Source organism: Mobula hypostoma, chromosome 18 (genome assembly GCF_963921235.1).
Source record: "Mobula hypostoma chromosome 18, sMobHyp1.1, whole genome shotgun sequence".
NCBI classification, from domain to species: Eukaryota; Metazoa; Chordata; class Chondrichthyes; order Myliobatiformes; family Myliobatidae; genus Mobula; species Mobula hypostoma.
In genome coordinates, this window is record NC_086114.1 from 44772348 (window position 1) to 44789400 (window position 17053).

Below are 17053 nucleotides of genomic sequence, written 5' to 3' on the forward strand. Positions count from 1 at the left end.
TCTGCAACTACTTGAGAAGATATAGACTCCGCTGAATTGATCAGCACAAGGAAAGTATGTCTATTTCAAGTGAAGGATTAATGACCCTCCAATTTATGGTGTAACAAAGTTCAAACTATTCCAGACAAGATAAGCAAATGCTCAGGAGGCTATTGCAAAAGTATAGTGATGTGACACAGTGGTGCAGTTAGCAAAGCAGCTGCTTCCAGGCTGCAGTGACCTGCCTATTCCATACCCCTCCTACTTGTTGTCTGTATGAAGTTTGCATGTTCTCCATGTGACCAAGTGAGTTTCCTCCAGGTGCTCTGGTGTCCTCCCACACGCTAGGGATGTGCTGGTTGATAGATTAATTGCAAGTATAAGCTGTTCTTTTAGGAGGCGGTGGAAACTTTAGGGCATTGATTGGAATGTGGGGAGAATCAGATACAAGGAAAATTAGTGGGGGGATGGAATTGCTTTGTCAGCTAGCATAGACTCAATGGACTTAATGGTCTCCTTCTGTGTGATAAAATCTGAGACATTCACTCCTATCTTTTTCTGACTTAGAGTCATACAGCACAGAAACAAGCCTTTCAGCCCACTGGGCCATGCTAATCAATATTACCGTCTAAACTAGACCCATTTGCCCATTGTTGGCCCGTATCCCTCTAAATCTTCCCTATTCATGTATATGTCCAAGTGCATTTTTAAATGTTGTTATTATATCTTCTTAACGACTTACTCCGACAACCCATTCCACATACTGACCATCTTCTGCATGAAACAAATACCCTTCAGATTCTTACGAAATCTCTTTCCTCTCATCCTAAACCTATGTCCTACAGCTCTTGATTCCCGAACCCTGGAAAAAGACTACTTACTATAGGTGCATTCACCATATCTATGCTACACATGATTTTATACACCTCTATAAAGTCACACTTTATTCACCTATCTTCCAATGAATGAAAAGTCCAAGCTCACTCAGCCTTTCTCCACATTCCGTCCCTTGAGTGCCAGAATTCATTAGACTCCAGCTCTATAAAACTGTGGTCAGTGCACCCTTGGAATATTGTGTCCAGTTCTGGTTCCTTCATTACTGGAAGGATGTGGAAGCTTTAGAGAAGTTGCAGAGCAGATTTACAGGAATGTTGCCTGGATTAGCAGACACCAACAGAATCAACAGACTCATTCGTAAGGCCAGTGATGTTGTGGGGATGGAAATGGACTCTCTGACGGTGGTGTCTGAAAAGAGGATGCTGTCCAAGTTGCATGCCATCTTGGACAATGTCTCCCATCCACTACATCCAGTACTGGTTGGGCACAGGAGTACATTCAGCCGGAGACTCATTCCACCAAGATGCAACAGAGAGTGTCATAGGAAATCATTCCTGCCTGTGGCCATCAAACTTCACAACTCCTCCCTTGGAAGGTCAGACACCCTGAGCCAATAGGCTGGTCCTGGACTTATTTCCTGGCATAATTTACATATTACTATTTAACTTTTTATGGTTTTATTACTATTTAATTATTTATGGTGCAACTGTAACAAAAACCAATTTCCCCCGGGATCAATAAAGTATGACTATGACTATGACTATTAGAGATAATGCCTTAAGAGGATAGGTTGATGAGATAACCTTTTATGGGGCCTTGGGTTGCTGAAGAGAGCACAGGAACTAGAGTCTCGTGAACTAAAAAGGCATGCAGGAACCAAGGCCCCTGGTGTGGTGAAAGGGAGCAGAGGAAAGACAGTCTTGTGATTTGGAAGGAAGCTCAAGGCCTAAACCTCTAGGGGTTGAAAGGGAGTGCAGGATCTGGGGCCCTGGCACATCAGAAAAGGAACATGGGGCCTGGGACCTTAGGGGTCAGTGCACAGCAAGTGTTACCTAATGAAATAGAAGGTGAAACTTTGGGATTTTCAGGTTTTCCAATGATTCAGCAGATTAACAGAGTTTTACACTTCACAGGATGAAACTTGCCTGATTGGCGGTGGGGTACCCAAAGAGCTCTGGCTTAGGGGTTTTCATAGTGCAAGAGATGGAGCGGTTGATGATGCGATTGACTCGGAGATCTGGAACCCCAAGTTTGCTCTTTAATACAGAGTCCTGGATGAGGGGAAAGCTCGGAGATCTATAAAAAGAAACAGGGAGACATTTTCAGCTGTTAACGGACAAGGAAGTGACTCTTCTTTGGCATTATGTACACAATTAGATTTTAAATCCTGTGAGCACTATCTGTTTAAAGACCTGAAGATTCTGGTAACCCATGCTGATTACTTATTTATCTCAACGGGTGGACTATGGCTACAATTGAAGGATGGGATGATCATCCCAGGGAAACAGCAAAAACAACTTCAATCACCATAGGACACAATAGACTTTCTTTTTCTAGTATTAATGCCATCAAAAACGGCTTTAATGCCATCAAAATTACTACTGATGTACCGGAAGAGCCTTCTGACTGGCTGCATCACTGTCTGATATAGAGGGGCCTATGCACAGGATTGGAAAATGCTGCAGAGGGCAGTGAATTCAGCCAGTTCCATTGTGGGCACTGGCCTCCCTATCATCACGACCATTTTCTAAAGGGCGTGCCTGAAAAAGGCAGCACCCATCGTTAGGGACCTCCACCACCCAGGACATGTCCTCTGCTCATCACTACCATCAGTGTAGGAACCTGAAAATACATACTGAACATTTCAGGAACAGTCTCTTCCTCTCCACCAACAGATTTCTAAATGAACCCACGTACACTACCTGACTATTTATATTCACATTCTTCATGACTTAATTTTTAAATAAATAAATTGATACATATATAAAAACTAAATACATCTTATTATATTTTATATTTTACATATTGTACTGTACTGATGCTACCATGCTGCATTTGTGAATACAATAAAATAACATTACACAGTTCCTTTGAATACTTCTTTTGTTAGTGATAAAACCAAGTGGTAACATTGGGGGAGGTGGGAACGAAGTTTATTTTTATATTCATTTTTGTTTTTATTTAGAGAAACAGCATGGTAACCTTCTGGCCCATTGAGACCTTGCTATCTGATTATAGAACCTATATGTCTTTGGAATACATCAGGGAAGATGCGCACCCGGAGATAACCCACACGGTGACAGGGAGAACATATAAAATCCTTACATAAGAACATAAGAAGTAGGAGCAGGAGTTGGCCATCCAGCCCATTGAGCCTGCTCCGCCATTCAATAAGATCGTGGATGATCTAACCATGGATTCAACTCCACCTACCTGCCTTTTCCCCATAACCCTTAATTCCCCAGCTAAACAAAAATCTATCCAACCTTGCCTTAAATATATCTACTGAGGTAGCCTTCGCTCTTTCATTGGCCAGAGAATTCCACAGATTCACCACTCCTTGGGAAAAGCGGTTCCTCCTCATCTCCATCGTAAATCTACTCCCCCGAATCTTGAGGCTATGTCCCCTAGCTCTAGTCTCACCTACCAGTGGAAACAACATTCCTGCCTCTATCTTATCTTTCCCTTTCATTATTTTGTATGTTTCTATGGGATCTCCCCTTATCCTTCTGAATTCCAGCGAGTATAGTCCCAGGCAACTCAATCTCTCCTCATAGTCTAGCCTCCTCATCTTTGGAATCAAACTGGTGAATCTCATTTGTACCGCCTCCAAAACCAGTATATCCTTCCTCAAGTAAGGAGACAAGAATTGCAGACAGTACTCCAGATATGGCCTCACCAGTACCCTATACAGTTGCAGCATTACCTCACTGCTCTTAAATTCAATCCCTCTAGCAATGAAGGCCAACATTCCATTTGTCTTCTTGATAGTCTGCTGCACCTGCAAACCAACCTTTTGCGATTCATGCACAAGCACTCCCAAGTCCTTCTGCACAATAGCATGCTGCAATCTTTTACCATTAAAATAATAATCTGACCTGCCATTTTCCCTTCCAAAATGGATGTCCTCACATTTACCAACATTGTATTGCATCTGCCAGACCCTTGCCTACTCACTTAACCTATCCGTATCTCTCTGCAGACTCTCCATATCCTCTGCACAATTTGCTTTTCCACTCAATTTAGTGTCATCAGCAAACTTAGATACACTGCACTCGGCTCCCTCTTCTAGATCGTTAATGTACATCGTGAACAGTTGTAGGCCCAGCACCGATCCCCATGGCACACCACTTACTGCTAATCAGAGAAACACCCATGTATCCCTACTCTCTGCCTTCTATTGGTTAACCAATTCTCTCTCCATGCTCAAACGTCACCCCCAGCTCTATGCATCCTTATGGTTAAGTCTTTTATGTGACACCTTATCAAGTTCCTTACAGACAGCGGTGGAATTTATCCCGAATCGCTGGCGCTGTAATAGCATTATGCTAACTGCTATGCTACATTCAAGTCCCTTTAAGACGTTCTTTGATCAGAAATAACATGAGAATGACCCCAGGAATGAAAGGGTCAACACCTCAGGAGCACTTGATGGCTCTGGGCCTGTACTGGCTGCAATTTAGAAGAATGAGGGAAGATCTCTTTGAAATCTGTCAAATATTGAGAGGCCTAGATAGAGTGGACAAGGAGAAGATGTTTCCTAAAGTGAGACAGTCCAGGAGCAGAGGAAACAGCTTCAGAATACAAGGATGTCAATTTAAAACAGAGATGAAGAGGAATTTATTTAGCCAGAGGGTGGTGAATTTGTGGAATTCATTACCACAGAGAGTTGTGGAGGCTACATTATTGGATATATTTAAAACAGAGATTAATAGGTTCTTGATTAGGCCAGCAAAGGTTGTGGGGCAAAGACAGGAGAATGGGGTTGAAAGGGGTAATAGAAATGCCATGATAGAATGGTGGAGCAAACTCGATGGGCCAAATGGCTTAATTCTGGTCTTATGGACTTAAGGAATGATACTTATACTTGGGTGGTCATGCAGTCAGACCTCCAGCGATAAGCTATTAAAGCCAGTACCCTTGCTTTGTTCTGGCCAAATTCTACCCTAGCCCTTGGCTCTTAACAAAAAACCACCATCAAGCTCCATGTGCCCTTTACTTTGGAATGGGAGAGAAGATGCTGAGCCCTGATCGGAATTTCTTCACTGCACCACTGGATTTGAACCAACTCTGCCTCTTCTCCTGCTGGTGTTTCAGGAAGTCATTGCTCAGGTGCTTCCACTGCTGAGAAGTAAACATTCCCAGAATCCTGTAAAACACAAAACGCGAGACATTGACCATTGTACACCACTCCTCTAAAATAGATTCATACAGCATGGAAGCCCACCAAATTTGTGTTGACCACTGGGCAGCCATCTGCATTAATACCATCTTCTAGCACATGGACCAATATCATTCTATGCCTAGGTGATTCAAGTGCTCATTTAGATTCTTCTTGAATGCTGTCAACAGCCTTGTTTCCAACTCCCTCTCTGGCAGTGCGGTCCAGGTACTCCCCTCTCTCTGGGTGGATACGTTCACCTCATATCCTTTCCAAATCCCTTACCCTTTACCCTAAATCTACACCCTCTAGTTTTGTTCGCCTCTAAAGGAAAATGACTCCTACAATCTAGAAATATAAAGTATGTAATTGCAGTTCCCTATTTATACAGTATGCAATATGAGGAGGGTATGATGGCTCAGGGCCTGTACTTACTAGAGTTTAGGAGAATGAGGAGGGATCTCATTAAAACCTATCAAATATTGAATGGCCTAGATAGAGCGGACTTGGGGTTAATGTTTCCAATAATGGGGGAGTCTAGGACTAGAGGACATAGCCTCAGAATACAAAGACATCCCTTTAGAACAGAAGATAGTGAATCTGTGAAATTCACTGCCACAGATGGCTGTGGAGGCCATGTCATTGAACATATTTAAAATGGAAGTTGATAGGTTCTTGATTAGTAAGGATAGGAGGAAAAGGCAGGTGAATGGGTTTGAGAGGGATAATAAATCAACCATGATGGAATGGTAGAGCAGACTTGATGGGCTGAATGGACTAATTCTGCTCCTATGTCTCATGGTCTTATGGACTATATGGATCGATGCAATGTCAATCATAAGCCAATGTTGTCAATACTAAAAGCAAAGAACTAGAGCCAAGAACATCTTCAATCAATAAAGCATGAGACAGGTCTTATGATTTTATATACTTCAGTCATGTCCCCTCTGAACTCCCTCCACTTCAGGGAAAACAGACCCAGCCTCTCCAGTCTCTCCTCATAACTGTAACACTCCACCCTGGTGAACCTCCTCTCCAGCATTATCACATAATGGCCTGGTATGTCAATTCTAACACCCTGTAATGGCAATCGAGCAACAATGGAATATGATGGACCACCTCTTGTCCTATTATGGACTCATCTCTGTGTCTTTTTTATGAATGTAGTTCTTGTTTTTGCGCAGTCTCTCTCTCCCCCTCTCTCTCTCTCCCCCCTCCCCCACCACCTTCTATAATTTATATTGTGTGATATCTGTACCTACGTGCCCATGTTGTATCTGTACCTAATCATACTTGTACACCTGACAATAAACACAACCTGGCATGACATCCTTCCTGTGGTGTGGTGACTAGAAATGCACTCGGTACTCCGGCAGACCAATGTTTTATAAAGTATATCCTCCTTTCTCTGCTATTTAAATCCCTGACTAATAACCTGACTGTCTGCACCCCCTCCACTTCAGAACCAACAAAGGCAAGTTATGATTGTCTTGGGATTATGGCACTAATAGTAAAAGTTGCCTCAAAGCTGCTCCCAACTGCCAAAAATTAGCAAGAAGAACATTGGGCAAATGACACATGAGTAAACTACTTACAATGGAGGAACCAAAAAGTCACCCCAAGGAAATTTAATGCCCTTAGAAAATATTCAGATGCATTATTGTATTCATAATAAGTTGTGAGATCAAGAGATTTACAGCAGAGATACATACCATTCAGCTCAATCAAAGCACGCTAGCCTTAAGCTCCATGAGCTTCCCTCATCACTTCCCACATCTGAACTGACCAACAAAAGTCTCTAATCCATTCACCCTACTTTGCTGGTCAAGCCTTCCCTTATGATAATCTATTCAATTCACTTCAACCATTTCCTGTGGAAGCCATTTCCACACTCTCGCCCCTCTCTGGGTACAGATATTTTCTGATCCCAATTGAACTTAACATTGATTATTTTGGTCATTTGAGTTATGAATAGGGCAAGAAGTATTACTGTTGGGAAACTGAATATTTTTCCATTGCACATCAGTATCAAATGCAACAAGGTCTGGTTGGTTAATTTTTGTCCAGCATACCATGGAAGACATATATTGGACAAATATCTTTGTATCTCTTACATCCAACTGGATTCATTTTAAGATTTGCTCCAATGTATCCCACCCCTGAGAGTATAGTACTCACTCAATACTACCCACAAGAGTGATCCAACCTTGAGAGGTATAGCAGTCCCTCAGTAGCTAGACAGTTCAGATTTCATCCTTTGACTACCTATTAAGATTTGGGTCCAATGCATTCCTTTCCAGTGACAAGAAGATTATTAACACAATGACAACTGACACCACACCTTTTATCAAGTTTTAGACTGGTTAAGAAAACATTTTGATCAGGACACGTAATCTATTTGAAGTGTATGCTTCACAAATACAATCAAATGTCCATAGTAGTATTCTTCTGTGAAATGGAATTTATTAAAAGCTTTTTATTTAATTAAAAAATATAGCTGCATCAGATGTGATGGCAAACTACTTAAGCATACCTCTGAAAGGGAATCCATTTGATTTTCAAGACTTTCATTACATTGGGAACTTGTATTAAAAAATAAAAATAATCTTCTTCTAAAATGTAATAAAAAGAAAGCGTTGTGGGTACAATTTACAATAACTACGTAACATCAACTCAACAACCTTTTAATACACTTGAATACTACAATGGAACTATATATACAGCTAGAATCAGTATGATTAAGACTGGTTTAGTAAAGTTTTTTAGTGGAGAATGTTACACTTACTTCTTCAGTTGGAGGCCGAGACCAAATCCTTCTTTGTTGGATGGTTGAAAGACATCTACTGATGGCTCTGGTGACAGATTAATAAATACCACCTGTGAAGTCTTTGGTGCGCAACAGGGTGATGGAAGAACTTTCAACATTGCTTCTGAAATTCCATTCATAACATATATATGTTACAGTATGTATGGAGGTAATTCAGCCTATTAAGGCCATACCAAGTCTGTGCAGAGAACTTCCTTCATTCTTATTCTACGGTACTTAGTGCCTTCTGAAATATTAATTGCCTCTGGTTGCACACAAAACCCCATGAGGCAATGAATTTCAAGTCATCAGAACTCTCTACTGCTCTCACATCACTCTTGTGTCTGTTACCTGGCACCTTAACCTGAGTCCACTAATCCATGAACCATCTAATAAAGGAAACAGGTTCACTCTATCTACCCTGCCTAAATCAGTCATGATAGTGTACATCTCCACCCCTCAACTTTCTTTGCTCCAAGGAGAGCAACTGTAGCTTCTCCAGAATAATTTTGTTACTACAATCCTTCCTCCCATGGCAGCTAATCTTCCCTTTATGTTCCCAAGAACCCTCTCACGCTTCTTAGAATCCGATAGCAACACTCCCATTGCAGCTTCACCAATTCTTTACTTAGCTTTTACAAAACTTCATTGCTTTTGTAAAGGGAACAAATTTATATGCTGAAAATTCTATTGGATCGTATTGGTGAAGCTCAATAAATAAAGCACGTATCTGAATACTTGGTGATTTGAGTCTGAATAGCTTGAAGATGGTGGAGGGAAGAAAGCTGTTTTTAAAATGTTGTGTGGGCATCTTCAGGGTCCTGTACCTCCTCCCTGATAGCTGTAATGAGAAGAGGGCAAGTCCAAGATGGTGAGCATCTCCAATGAAGGATGCTGCCATAATGAGACCCCACTCTCCAACCTCTCCCTGCCCTCTAATACAGGCAACATCCTGGAAAGTCTCTTCTACACCCACTCAAAAGCCTCTACACCCTCCTTATAATGGGGGAGATCAGAAATACAAGTGATATGCCAGATGCAGGCTAACCAGAACTCAGTACCTCAGATAATACACGTAAGCATGCCATGTGCCTTCTTTACCATCTTATCAACTTGTGTGGTCACTTTCCGGGAATTACGGACTTGGATCCCAAGGTCAACACCATTAAGGGTCTCGCTATTAACTGTGTTCAATCCCTTTACATTTGATAGCTCAAGGTGCAACACCTTGGCTAGAATTAAATCTGCCATCTTTCCACCTGTATCTGCAATTGATCTATAATCCCATGGTATTCTTTGGTGATCTTCAATATTGTCCACAAGGGCCAACTACCATTTTGTTCAGATGAAAGGGCTTGCATTTATATAGTGTCTTTACTGGCTTTGGGTTATCCCAATAGACCTTCAAACTAACAGAGGTACTTTTAGAAATCAGGTCCTGTTTATAATGCCAGAGACAGTTCCAAACTATTAATTAATTTTTGTGGCAGTTGGCGATACAGGTCCTCCCCTTTAATGTTGGTCAAACTGATTAGACAAGAACTTATCAGCTCCAGTTCTAGAGTGGAACTTAAAACATCTGGGTTAAGAAATTAGTGAAGACAAGTACTCCTAGTGCAGTCATTTTGAGACCTAATCTGTTTTAATTATTAAACAGCACTGAATCAACTTAAAATGAATCTAAGTTCAATTTTGTTGAGTATTATTAAGTGACTTCTCCAGTTGTTTTCAGACATGAAATGAGATAGTGGATATTAATTATGTTTGTGGTGTGGCTAGTTCGAGAATTCTTCAATTACATATTTTTTTTATTTCCACACCATAACACTGGAACAGAGATTAATGTTCTAACTATGTTCTTTCTTGTAATATTTGTGTAGATTTTATGTTCAATTTATGTTTTTCTTTTGAATATTACTTATCTGATACAATGTCCCAGATATGCTGCTGCAAGTACGGTTGCTATTGCATCTGTGCATAAATGTACTTGTGCATATGAGGATAAACTTGACTTTGACCTTAACAAGAGGACGCAGTAGTCCATAACAGCAGCTCACAAACAAACTTTTAAGCACTCAAGGAATAAGTGATAAGCTCTGGTCTTGTTTAGTAACATTCAGATCCAAAACGTGAATCAAAAAGTTTTAAACAAAACTGACTGGATGGTGGTGGTAGTTTCCAACAGAAGATGAGTGAAGTTCATGAATGGCACTTACCAGGTCCATCCAGGTATTGTGACAATGAGAATCTGAGTCTGAGTATAATGGGCTCTATCCTCACCACCTTCCAGGCTGTTGCAATCTCCTCCTATCAAGAAATTGCACCGATTACATAAGCAAGCCAAGGTTTGTCCTTGGACACAGTTCTAGTTAATAGTTTACATCTGATGCTATAACAGCCAAGAGTTACAATAGCACAAGAGATTCTGCAGATGCAGGAAACCCAGAGTAATACACATAAAACACTGGAGGTACTCAACAAACCAGGCAGCATCTATGGAAGGAAATAAAGAGTCGATGTTTCGGGCTGAGACCCTTCAGCCTAACTCATGATTAATTCATGATAAAGGGTAGCAGGCCAAAATGTCGACTCTTTATTCCCGTTCATAGATGTGCCTGACCTGCTGAGTTCTTCCAGCATTTTGTGTGTATTACTTAATAGTTTTACCAAACTAGCTTACCTTTTATATACTATGCAGTATTTTTCAAAGTTTTGTAGTCTTGGAAAAATGGTTTAATCAAAAATTGGGCAAAATACATTATGGGAATTTTGGTAGAATGTATTTCCAAATTCAGAAAGTTTCAAGCAATTCATTGTAATTAAAATTAGCAAATCATAAACACAAGGAAGTCTGCAGATGCTGGTAGTCCAAAGCAATACAGACAAAATGCTGCCCTCGGCCCAAAATGTTGACTATCTATTCATTTCCAAAGATGCTGCCTGACTGCTGATTTCCTCCAGAATTTTGTGTGAAACTAAAAGTAGCTTTCTATATTGAAGACATGTTTGTCAAAGAGTTAACGACATGATGAAAAAAAATTGTATATCAAGTATTCATAATCAAGGAGTGAAATACACAAAATATCTGTATATTTGTCAGTTTTCCTCTACTTCAAAGCCTAAAACTAAAGAACAAAATGTGGTCATTGAGTCTTAGAGTCATACATCTTTGAAAAAGGCCCTTCAGACAACTGGTCAAGATGGCGGTAACAAACAATTCCTTGGGTGACATCTTCCAGATAGTAAATCATTTTATTTCTTCTACGTCTTCTACTTATTCTTTTTTATCTTATTTTGTTCTTGAAACTGTTGGAGCCAGTGTCTTACAGTCTGTAGTTCCATCAAGTGAGCTAGCACTCTGTTGTCCGCGAGAAAACTCCAGGACTGAAATATGAGCATTATCTACCACAAGGAGAAGCTCAGAGACGAGACAAGGGGCCATGATTGAGTACATTTCTCCTCAATTAAAGCATTGAGGAAGATTGAAACATGGACGCAAATGCAGAGGAGAGTGAGTGGTTCTCGAAAACGCTGCTGGTTCAAGTCAGTGCCATTGGAAGAGCCACTGTTCCAAGTCGCTGTTGGTCTGAATTGCTGCCCTCGGACAGCCACTAGTCCGAGTTGCTTCCCTTGGAGATGCCGATAGTTCGAGTTGCTGCCTTCAGAGGGTCCGCTGGTTCAAGTCGCTGTCCTCGGAAGGGCCACTGGTCTGAGTCATTGCCTTCATTATGGCAGCTGCTTCGAATCGTTGCCCTCGGAGGGGCCAATGATTCGAATTGCAGCCCTCGGAAAGACCATTTGGTCCTGATGCTCTTGGAGATGTTATCAAAATTCTGAGATTTACAGATTGGACTGTAGTTCACATTTTCCTCTTTCAGTTCTATCTTTTTTTGCATTCTCGCCCATTCTTTCTTGTTGCCAATTGGTGGGCTGAGCGTTTGGGATTTGATGATCTTCTTGTTGTCTCACCAGGTGGTCTGCTAGTTTTTGTATGAGGGAGGGGTTGGGGGTGTTTGGGGTTTGTGAGTTTTTGTTCCTTTTTCTTTTTGTGCAGGGTAGAGGATTGATGTCTTTCTTCCAAATACTTCTGTGGTTTTCTGTACTCTGTGGCTGTCTGGAGAAGACAAATCTCAGAGCTGCATTCTGCTTACATATTTTGATAATAAAATGAATCTGTGGAACTGTCCATTGCAACGAATACTCCCATCCAAGCTAGGCCCATTTGACCAAGTTTGGCCAAATAATTTCTAAACCTTTCCTACTTATGTACCCATCCAAGTGTCTTTTAAATATTGTTAATCTACCTACCTCAGCCACCTGCTCTGAGAGCTCATTCCATACACTGACAGCCCTCTGGATGTTGAAGTTGCCCCTTTCAATTTAAACCTTTCTCCTCTAGTTCTTGATTCTCCAGCCCTGGGAAAAGGCCAGTATGCATTGTTCTTTCATTTGTTCTTGGTATATTGGTGTCAGTGCAAAGGTAAGCATTTCTTGACCATTCCAATGAATACTAAAGCTGGAGACTGCAGATGTTGAAATAAAAACAGAAAATACTCAACACGTAAGGCAGCATATGTGGAGAGAGATGCAGGCTTAATGTTTTCAAATTAAATTAAAAATTGTTTTGTTTCTCCAGATGCTGTCTGATACATTGAATATCTGCAGAATATTCTGTTCTTCTTTTTGAACTGGGTGACTTGCCAAGCCATGTCAGAGGGCAGTCATAATGATGAGACTGGACATTTCAGACATACCCTTAATGGCCACATTATTAGGTACACATACTTATTAATGCAGTTATCTAATCAGCCAATTATGTGGCAGCAACTCAATACATAAAAGCTTGCAGCAATGGTCAAGGGGTTCAGTTGCTGTACAGACCAAGCATAAGAGTAGGGAAGAAATATGATCTAAGTGACTTTAATCATACCGAATGGTTTCGGCCAGAAATGTCAACATTATTTTTTTCCATAGATGCTGCCTGTTGAGTTCCTCTAGCATTGTCTGTGTGTGTGTGTGTGTGTGTGTGTGTGTGTGTGTGTGTGTGTGTGTGTGTCTTGCTCAGATTTCCAGCATTTGCAGATTTCCTCCTGGATGTTAATCATAGAATGATTGTTGTTGCCAGACAGGTTGGTTTGAGTTTCTCAGAAACTATGGATCTCCTGGGATTTTCATGACTAGCAGTCCCTAGAGCCCATAGAGAATGGTGCAAAAAACAAAAAGTAAAATCCAGTGGATGGCAATTCTGTGGGTGAAAATACCTTTTAATAAGAGAGGTCAGAAGAGAATTGCCAGATTGGTTCAAAGTGACAAGCAAGTGACAGTAACTCAGACAACCACACATTACAACAGTGGTGTACAGAAGAGCACCTCTGAATGCACATCACATTAAAACTTGGAGTGGATAGACTATGAAGAAGACCATGAACATATAATTTAATGAACATCAATTCCTTTGTAGATGAAATGAGACACATTTCCTCATCTGTATGGAAGAGACCAAGGAAATGAAGAGTATTGCTATTAAATGTTAATCTAGCTCAAAATGAACTTCGTCATGGATAGTCCCAATCCTGGTTGCAAAAGGAGGAGGGGTGACATGGGGCCAGCAACCCCATCTCATAAAAACCCTGTGCTACAGAAATGTCAACTAAGGCTCCATAGACCTCATCCCTGGGAGAGGAAGGATCTTTGCCTAGAAGATGTAAGAAGTCATATGGTGAAAATCAAAGCCACAGGGCTGATCAGCCTTCTATTTGCCCAGGACGGAGGACTCTGGTCAGCTGCCCCAGTAGGAGTTATAGGCTTAAGAAGAAGAAACCCAAACTAGCACTGAAGACACAAGAGACTGCAGATGATAGATTCAGGAATAACAATCTGCTGAAGTAACTCAGCATGTTAAGGAGCTTCTTCAGTGTGGGAAAAGAACTTGGAAGTCCTAGTGCGGGCTTCCCTAAAGGTTAACTTGCAGATTGATTCAATAGTAAAGAAGGTAAATGCAACGTTAGCATTCAATTCCAGAGGACTAGATAAAAGCAAAGTAATACTGAGCGTTTATAAGGCATTGGTCAGGACACATTTTGAGAACTGTGTGCAGTTTTGGGCTCCAAATCTGTGAAATGGCGTGCTTGCATTAGAGAGGATGCAGAGGCTGTTTACAAGAATGATTCTGGGAATGAAAGAGTTAACCTATGAAGAGTGTTTGATGGTTCTGAGCGTACACTCACTGGAGTTCAGAATGCTGAGAAGGTGAGGAAAATCTCATTGAAACCTGCTGAATATTGAAAGGCCCGGACAGCGTGGAAGTGGAGAGGATGCTACAAATAGAAATGGAATCAGAATCAGGTTTATTATCACTGACATAGGTCATGAAATTTGTTGTTTTGTGGCAGCACTGATGGAGGAGGGGAAGAAGTTATTCCTAAAATGTTTAGAGGGTGGATTCAGGTTACTGTACCTCCTCCATGATGGTAGCAATGAGAAGGGGGTATGATCTGGATGGTGAAGGTCCTTAATGATAAATGCCACATTTTGGGGCATCACTTTTTGAAGATGTCCTTAATGGAGGGGAGGCTAGTGTCCATGATGGAGCTAGCTGAGCTTACAACCTTCTATAGCTTTTACTCAATCTCGTTCAGTTGTTCTCCAGAGCAGGTGGTGATTCAACTAGTTAGCTCTCCACAGTACATGTGTAGCAATTTGCTAGAGTCTTTGGCAACATACCAAATCTCCTCAAACTCCGAATGAAATATAGCCACTGGTTTACATTCTTCGTATTTGCATCAATGTTTGGCCCAGGATAGATCTTCAGAGATGTTGACATCCAGGATAAGATAATGGGACAGTCCAGGACCAGAAGACATGGCTTTAGAATGGAAAGATGTCCCTTGAGAACAAAGGTGAGGAGGAATTTCTTTAACCAGAGGATGGAGAATCTGTGGAATTCATTGCCACAGATGGTATAGAGGTCAAGCAACTGGGTACATTAAAGTGGAAGTTGAGAGGCTCTTGATTGGCAAAGTCATCGAAGGCTACAGGGAGAAGGCAGGAGAATGGGTTTAAGAGGGAAAATATATGCCATGATTGAATGGCAGAGCAGACTCAATGGACCAAATGGACAAGTTCTACTGCTATGCTCTATGGTCTTACGGAATTGTCGACATTCTGTGTCAAAACCCTGCACCAAACTATCTCTGGCAGCTAACCAAATGGTTCATCAGTCAACGAATCAACTGCAGTACATCTGTGTGTGAAGAAGAAATCACATTACAGAATTAACTGCACCGGAATAAATTAACAGCAGTGTTCAGGCTGAATGGGAGAACAAAGTCGATCATGTCAGGTAAGACTTATCTAGTAAGTAGCCCTGAAAATTAAACTGTCTGTAAGATGCCCAAGAGCACCACAGAGCCTGACTTTGGTCTTTTCCCCTTCCCCTATAGGCTTAAAGCAAATTAACACAGTTTGGAAAATAGTTGGAGAAATTCATGAAGGTTTTGTATCTGCTGTCGAATGTGAAGCAGCGTTTGTTACCATTTATTCTCTCACTTCCACTTCCAGGCTTTGCCTTTCTCCAGCCTTCCGCCAGGAAGAGAAAGTTCCCGGTTAGCACGTTAACAACCAGCAGGTCCGTGAACAAACTGCACAAACCTAATCCAACAGTGGAACATGACGGAATAACCCTTGTACTAGCATGGACATATTGTACACTCAGTTGCCTGTTCATTAGGTACCTCCTGTACCTAATAAAGTGGCCACTGAGTGCAGGTTTTGTGTTCTTCTGCTGCGTGAAGGAACAATGGTGATTAAGTGTATGTTCATGGTCTTCTGCTGTTGTAGCCCACTCACTTCAAGGTTCGATGTGTTGTGTGTTCAGAGATGCTCTTCTGCACACCACTGTTGTAACGCACAAATATTTTTTGAGTTACTGCCGTTTTGCTGTCAGCTTGAAGTATTCTGGCTATTCTGCTCTGACCTTTCTTGTTAACAAGGCTTTTTTGCCTACAGAACTGCCACTCATTGGATGTTTTCTGCACAACTTTCTTTAAGCTCTAGAAACTATTGTGCATGAAAATCCCAAAAGATCAACAGTTTCTGAGATACTCAAACCACCCCATCTGGCACCAGCAATAATTCTATGGACAAAGTCACTTAGATCAGATTTCTTCCCCATTCTGATGTTTGCTGTGACTCAACTGAATGTCTTGACCAGATCTTCATGCTTTCATGCATTGTATTACTGTCACATGATAGACTGATTAGATATTTACATTAATGAGCAGGAAAACAGATGTACCTATTAAAGTGGCCACTGAGTGTACTTTCTGAATGTCTTGGTGTTTTTGCATTAAGCTCTTGCTTCTTTTTTCTTTCTCTTTACTACTTTGTATAATTTATGCTTTGTGTCTGTATCTACTGTATATGCCTATGATGCTGTGGCAAGCAAGTTCTTTTATTGCATCTGTGCCTCACTGTAGTTGTGCACATGAAAATAAAGTCAAGTTGACTTAACCTCCACCCAAGAGAGTGCAGATTCTGCACAAGCTGACAAAATTGCAGGTCACTCACATAAAACTTAGATTACTCAGTGCAAAGGCAACAAATGAAACAAAGATCCTAGTCAACCCCAAACAAACTATGGATCATGCGAAGTTGGATCAATTACTTCTTTTTACACTTCCTCTGCTGACATGAACACATTGATCTTAATTCCTTTACTATGAACATTTTGGATTGGGGTGAACAATTGTTATTTTTCTTGTAGTTTAACTTTCCAATTCTTGCTTTTTTTATATATTATCACCTATATACATGTAATTATTCAGTGAATTTTCCAGTAATTTTAGTAAAGTTGCTTCACTATTTTTCTAGAAACTTCTTAGTTTTTAGTAGCAGATGCCACACCACATGAATCTAGTTAATTGTTATCAATGGAATATTGTTAATTCTAGCCTGAGTATCAGAAGACCAATGTCCCCTTTTTAGTCAGGTCGTTTCTTTGTTTTTCAATGTCTTTCCTTTTTCCTCTTTCTTCTTGTATCACTGAATAA

At 40.9% G+C, this 17053-nt stretch overlaps 1 protein-coding gene across 4 annotated transcripts in view; it reads right to left on the reverse strand.

Annotated features, from left to right (window-relative positions):
• Window positions 1-17053, reverse strand: part of LOC134358209 (protein mono-ADP-ribosyltransferase PARP6) — a 158921-nt gene that overhangs the window by 59397 nt on the left and 82471 nt on the right. For all 4 annotated transcript variants that reach the window (XM_063070213.1, XM_063070212.1, XM_063070211.1 and 1 more), the window contains exons 7-10: window positions 10220-10310; window positions 7983-8049; window positions 5036-5185; window positions 1962-2112 (exon numbers count right to left, since the gene is read on the reverse strand). In XM_063070213.1, the coding sequence (XP_062926283.1) occupies window positions 1962-2112; window positions 5036-5185; window positions 7983-8049; window positions 10220-10310 (459 nt within the window). The remainder of the gene's footprint in view (window positions 1-1961; window positions 2113-5035; window positions 5186-7982; window positions 8050-10219; window positions 10311-17053) is intronic.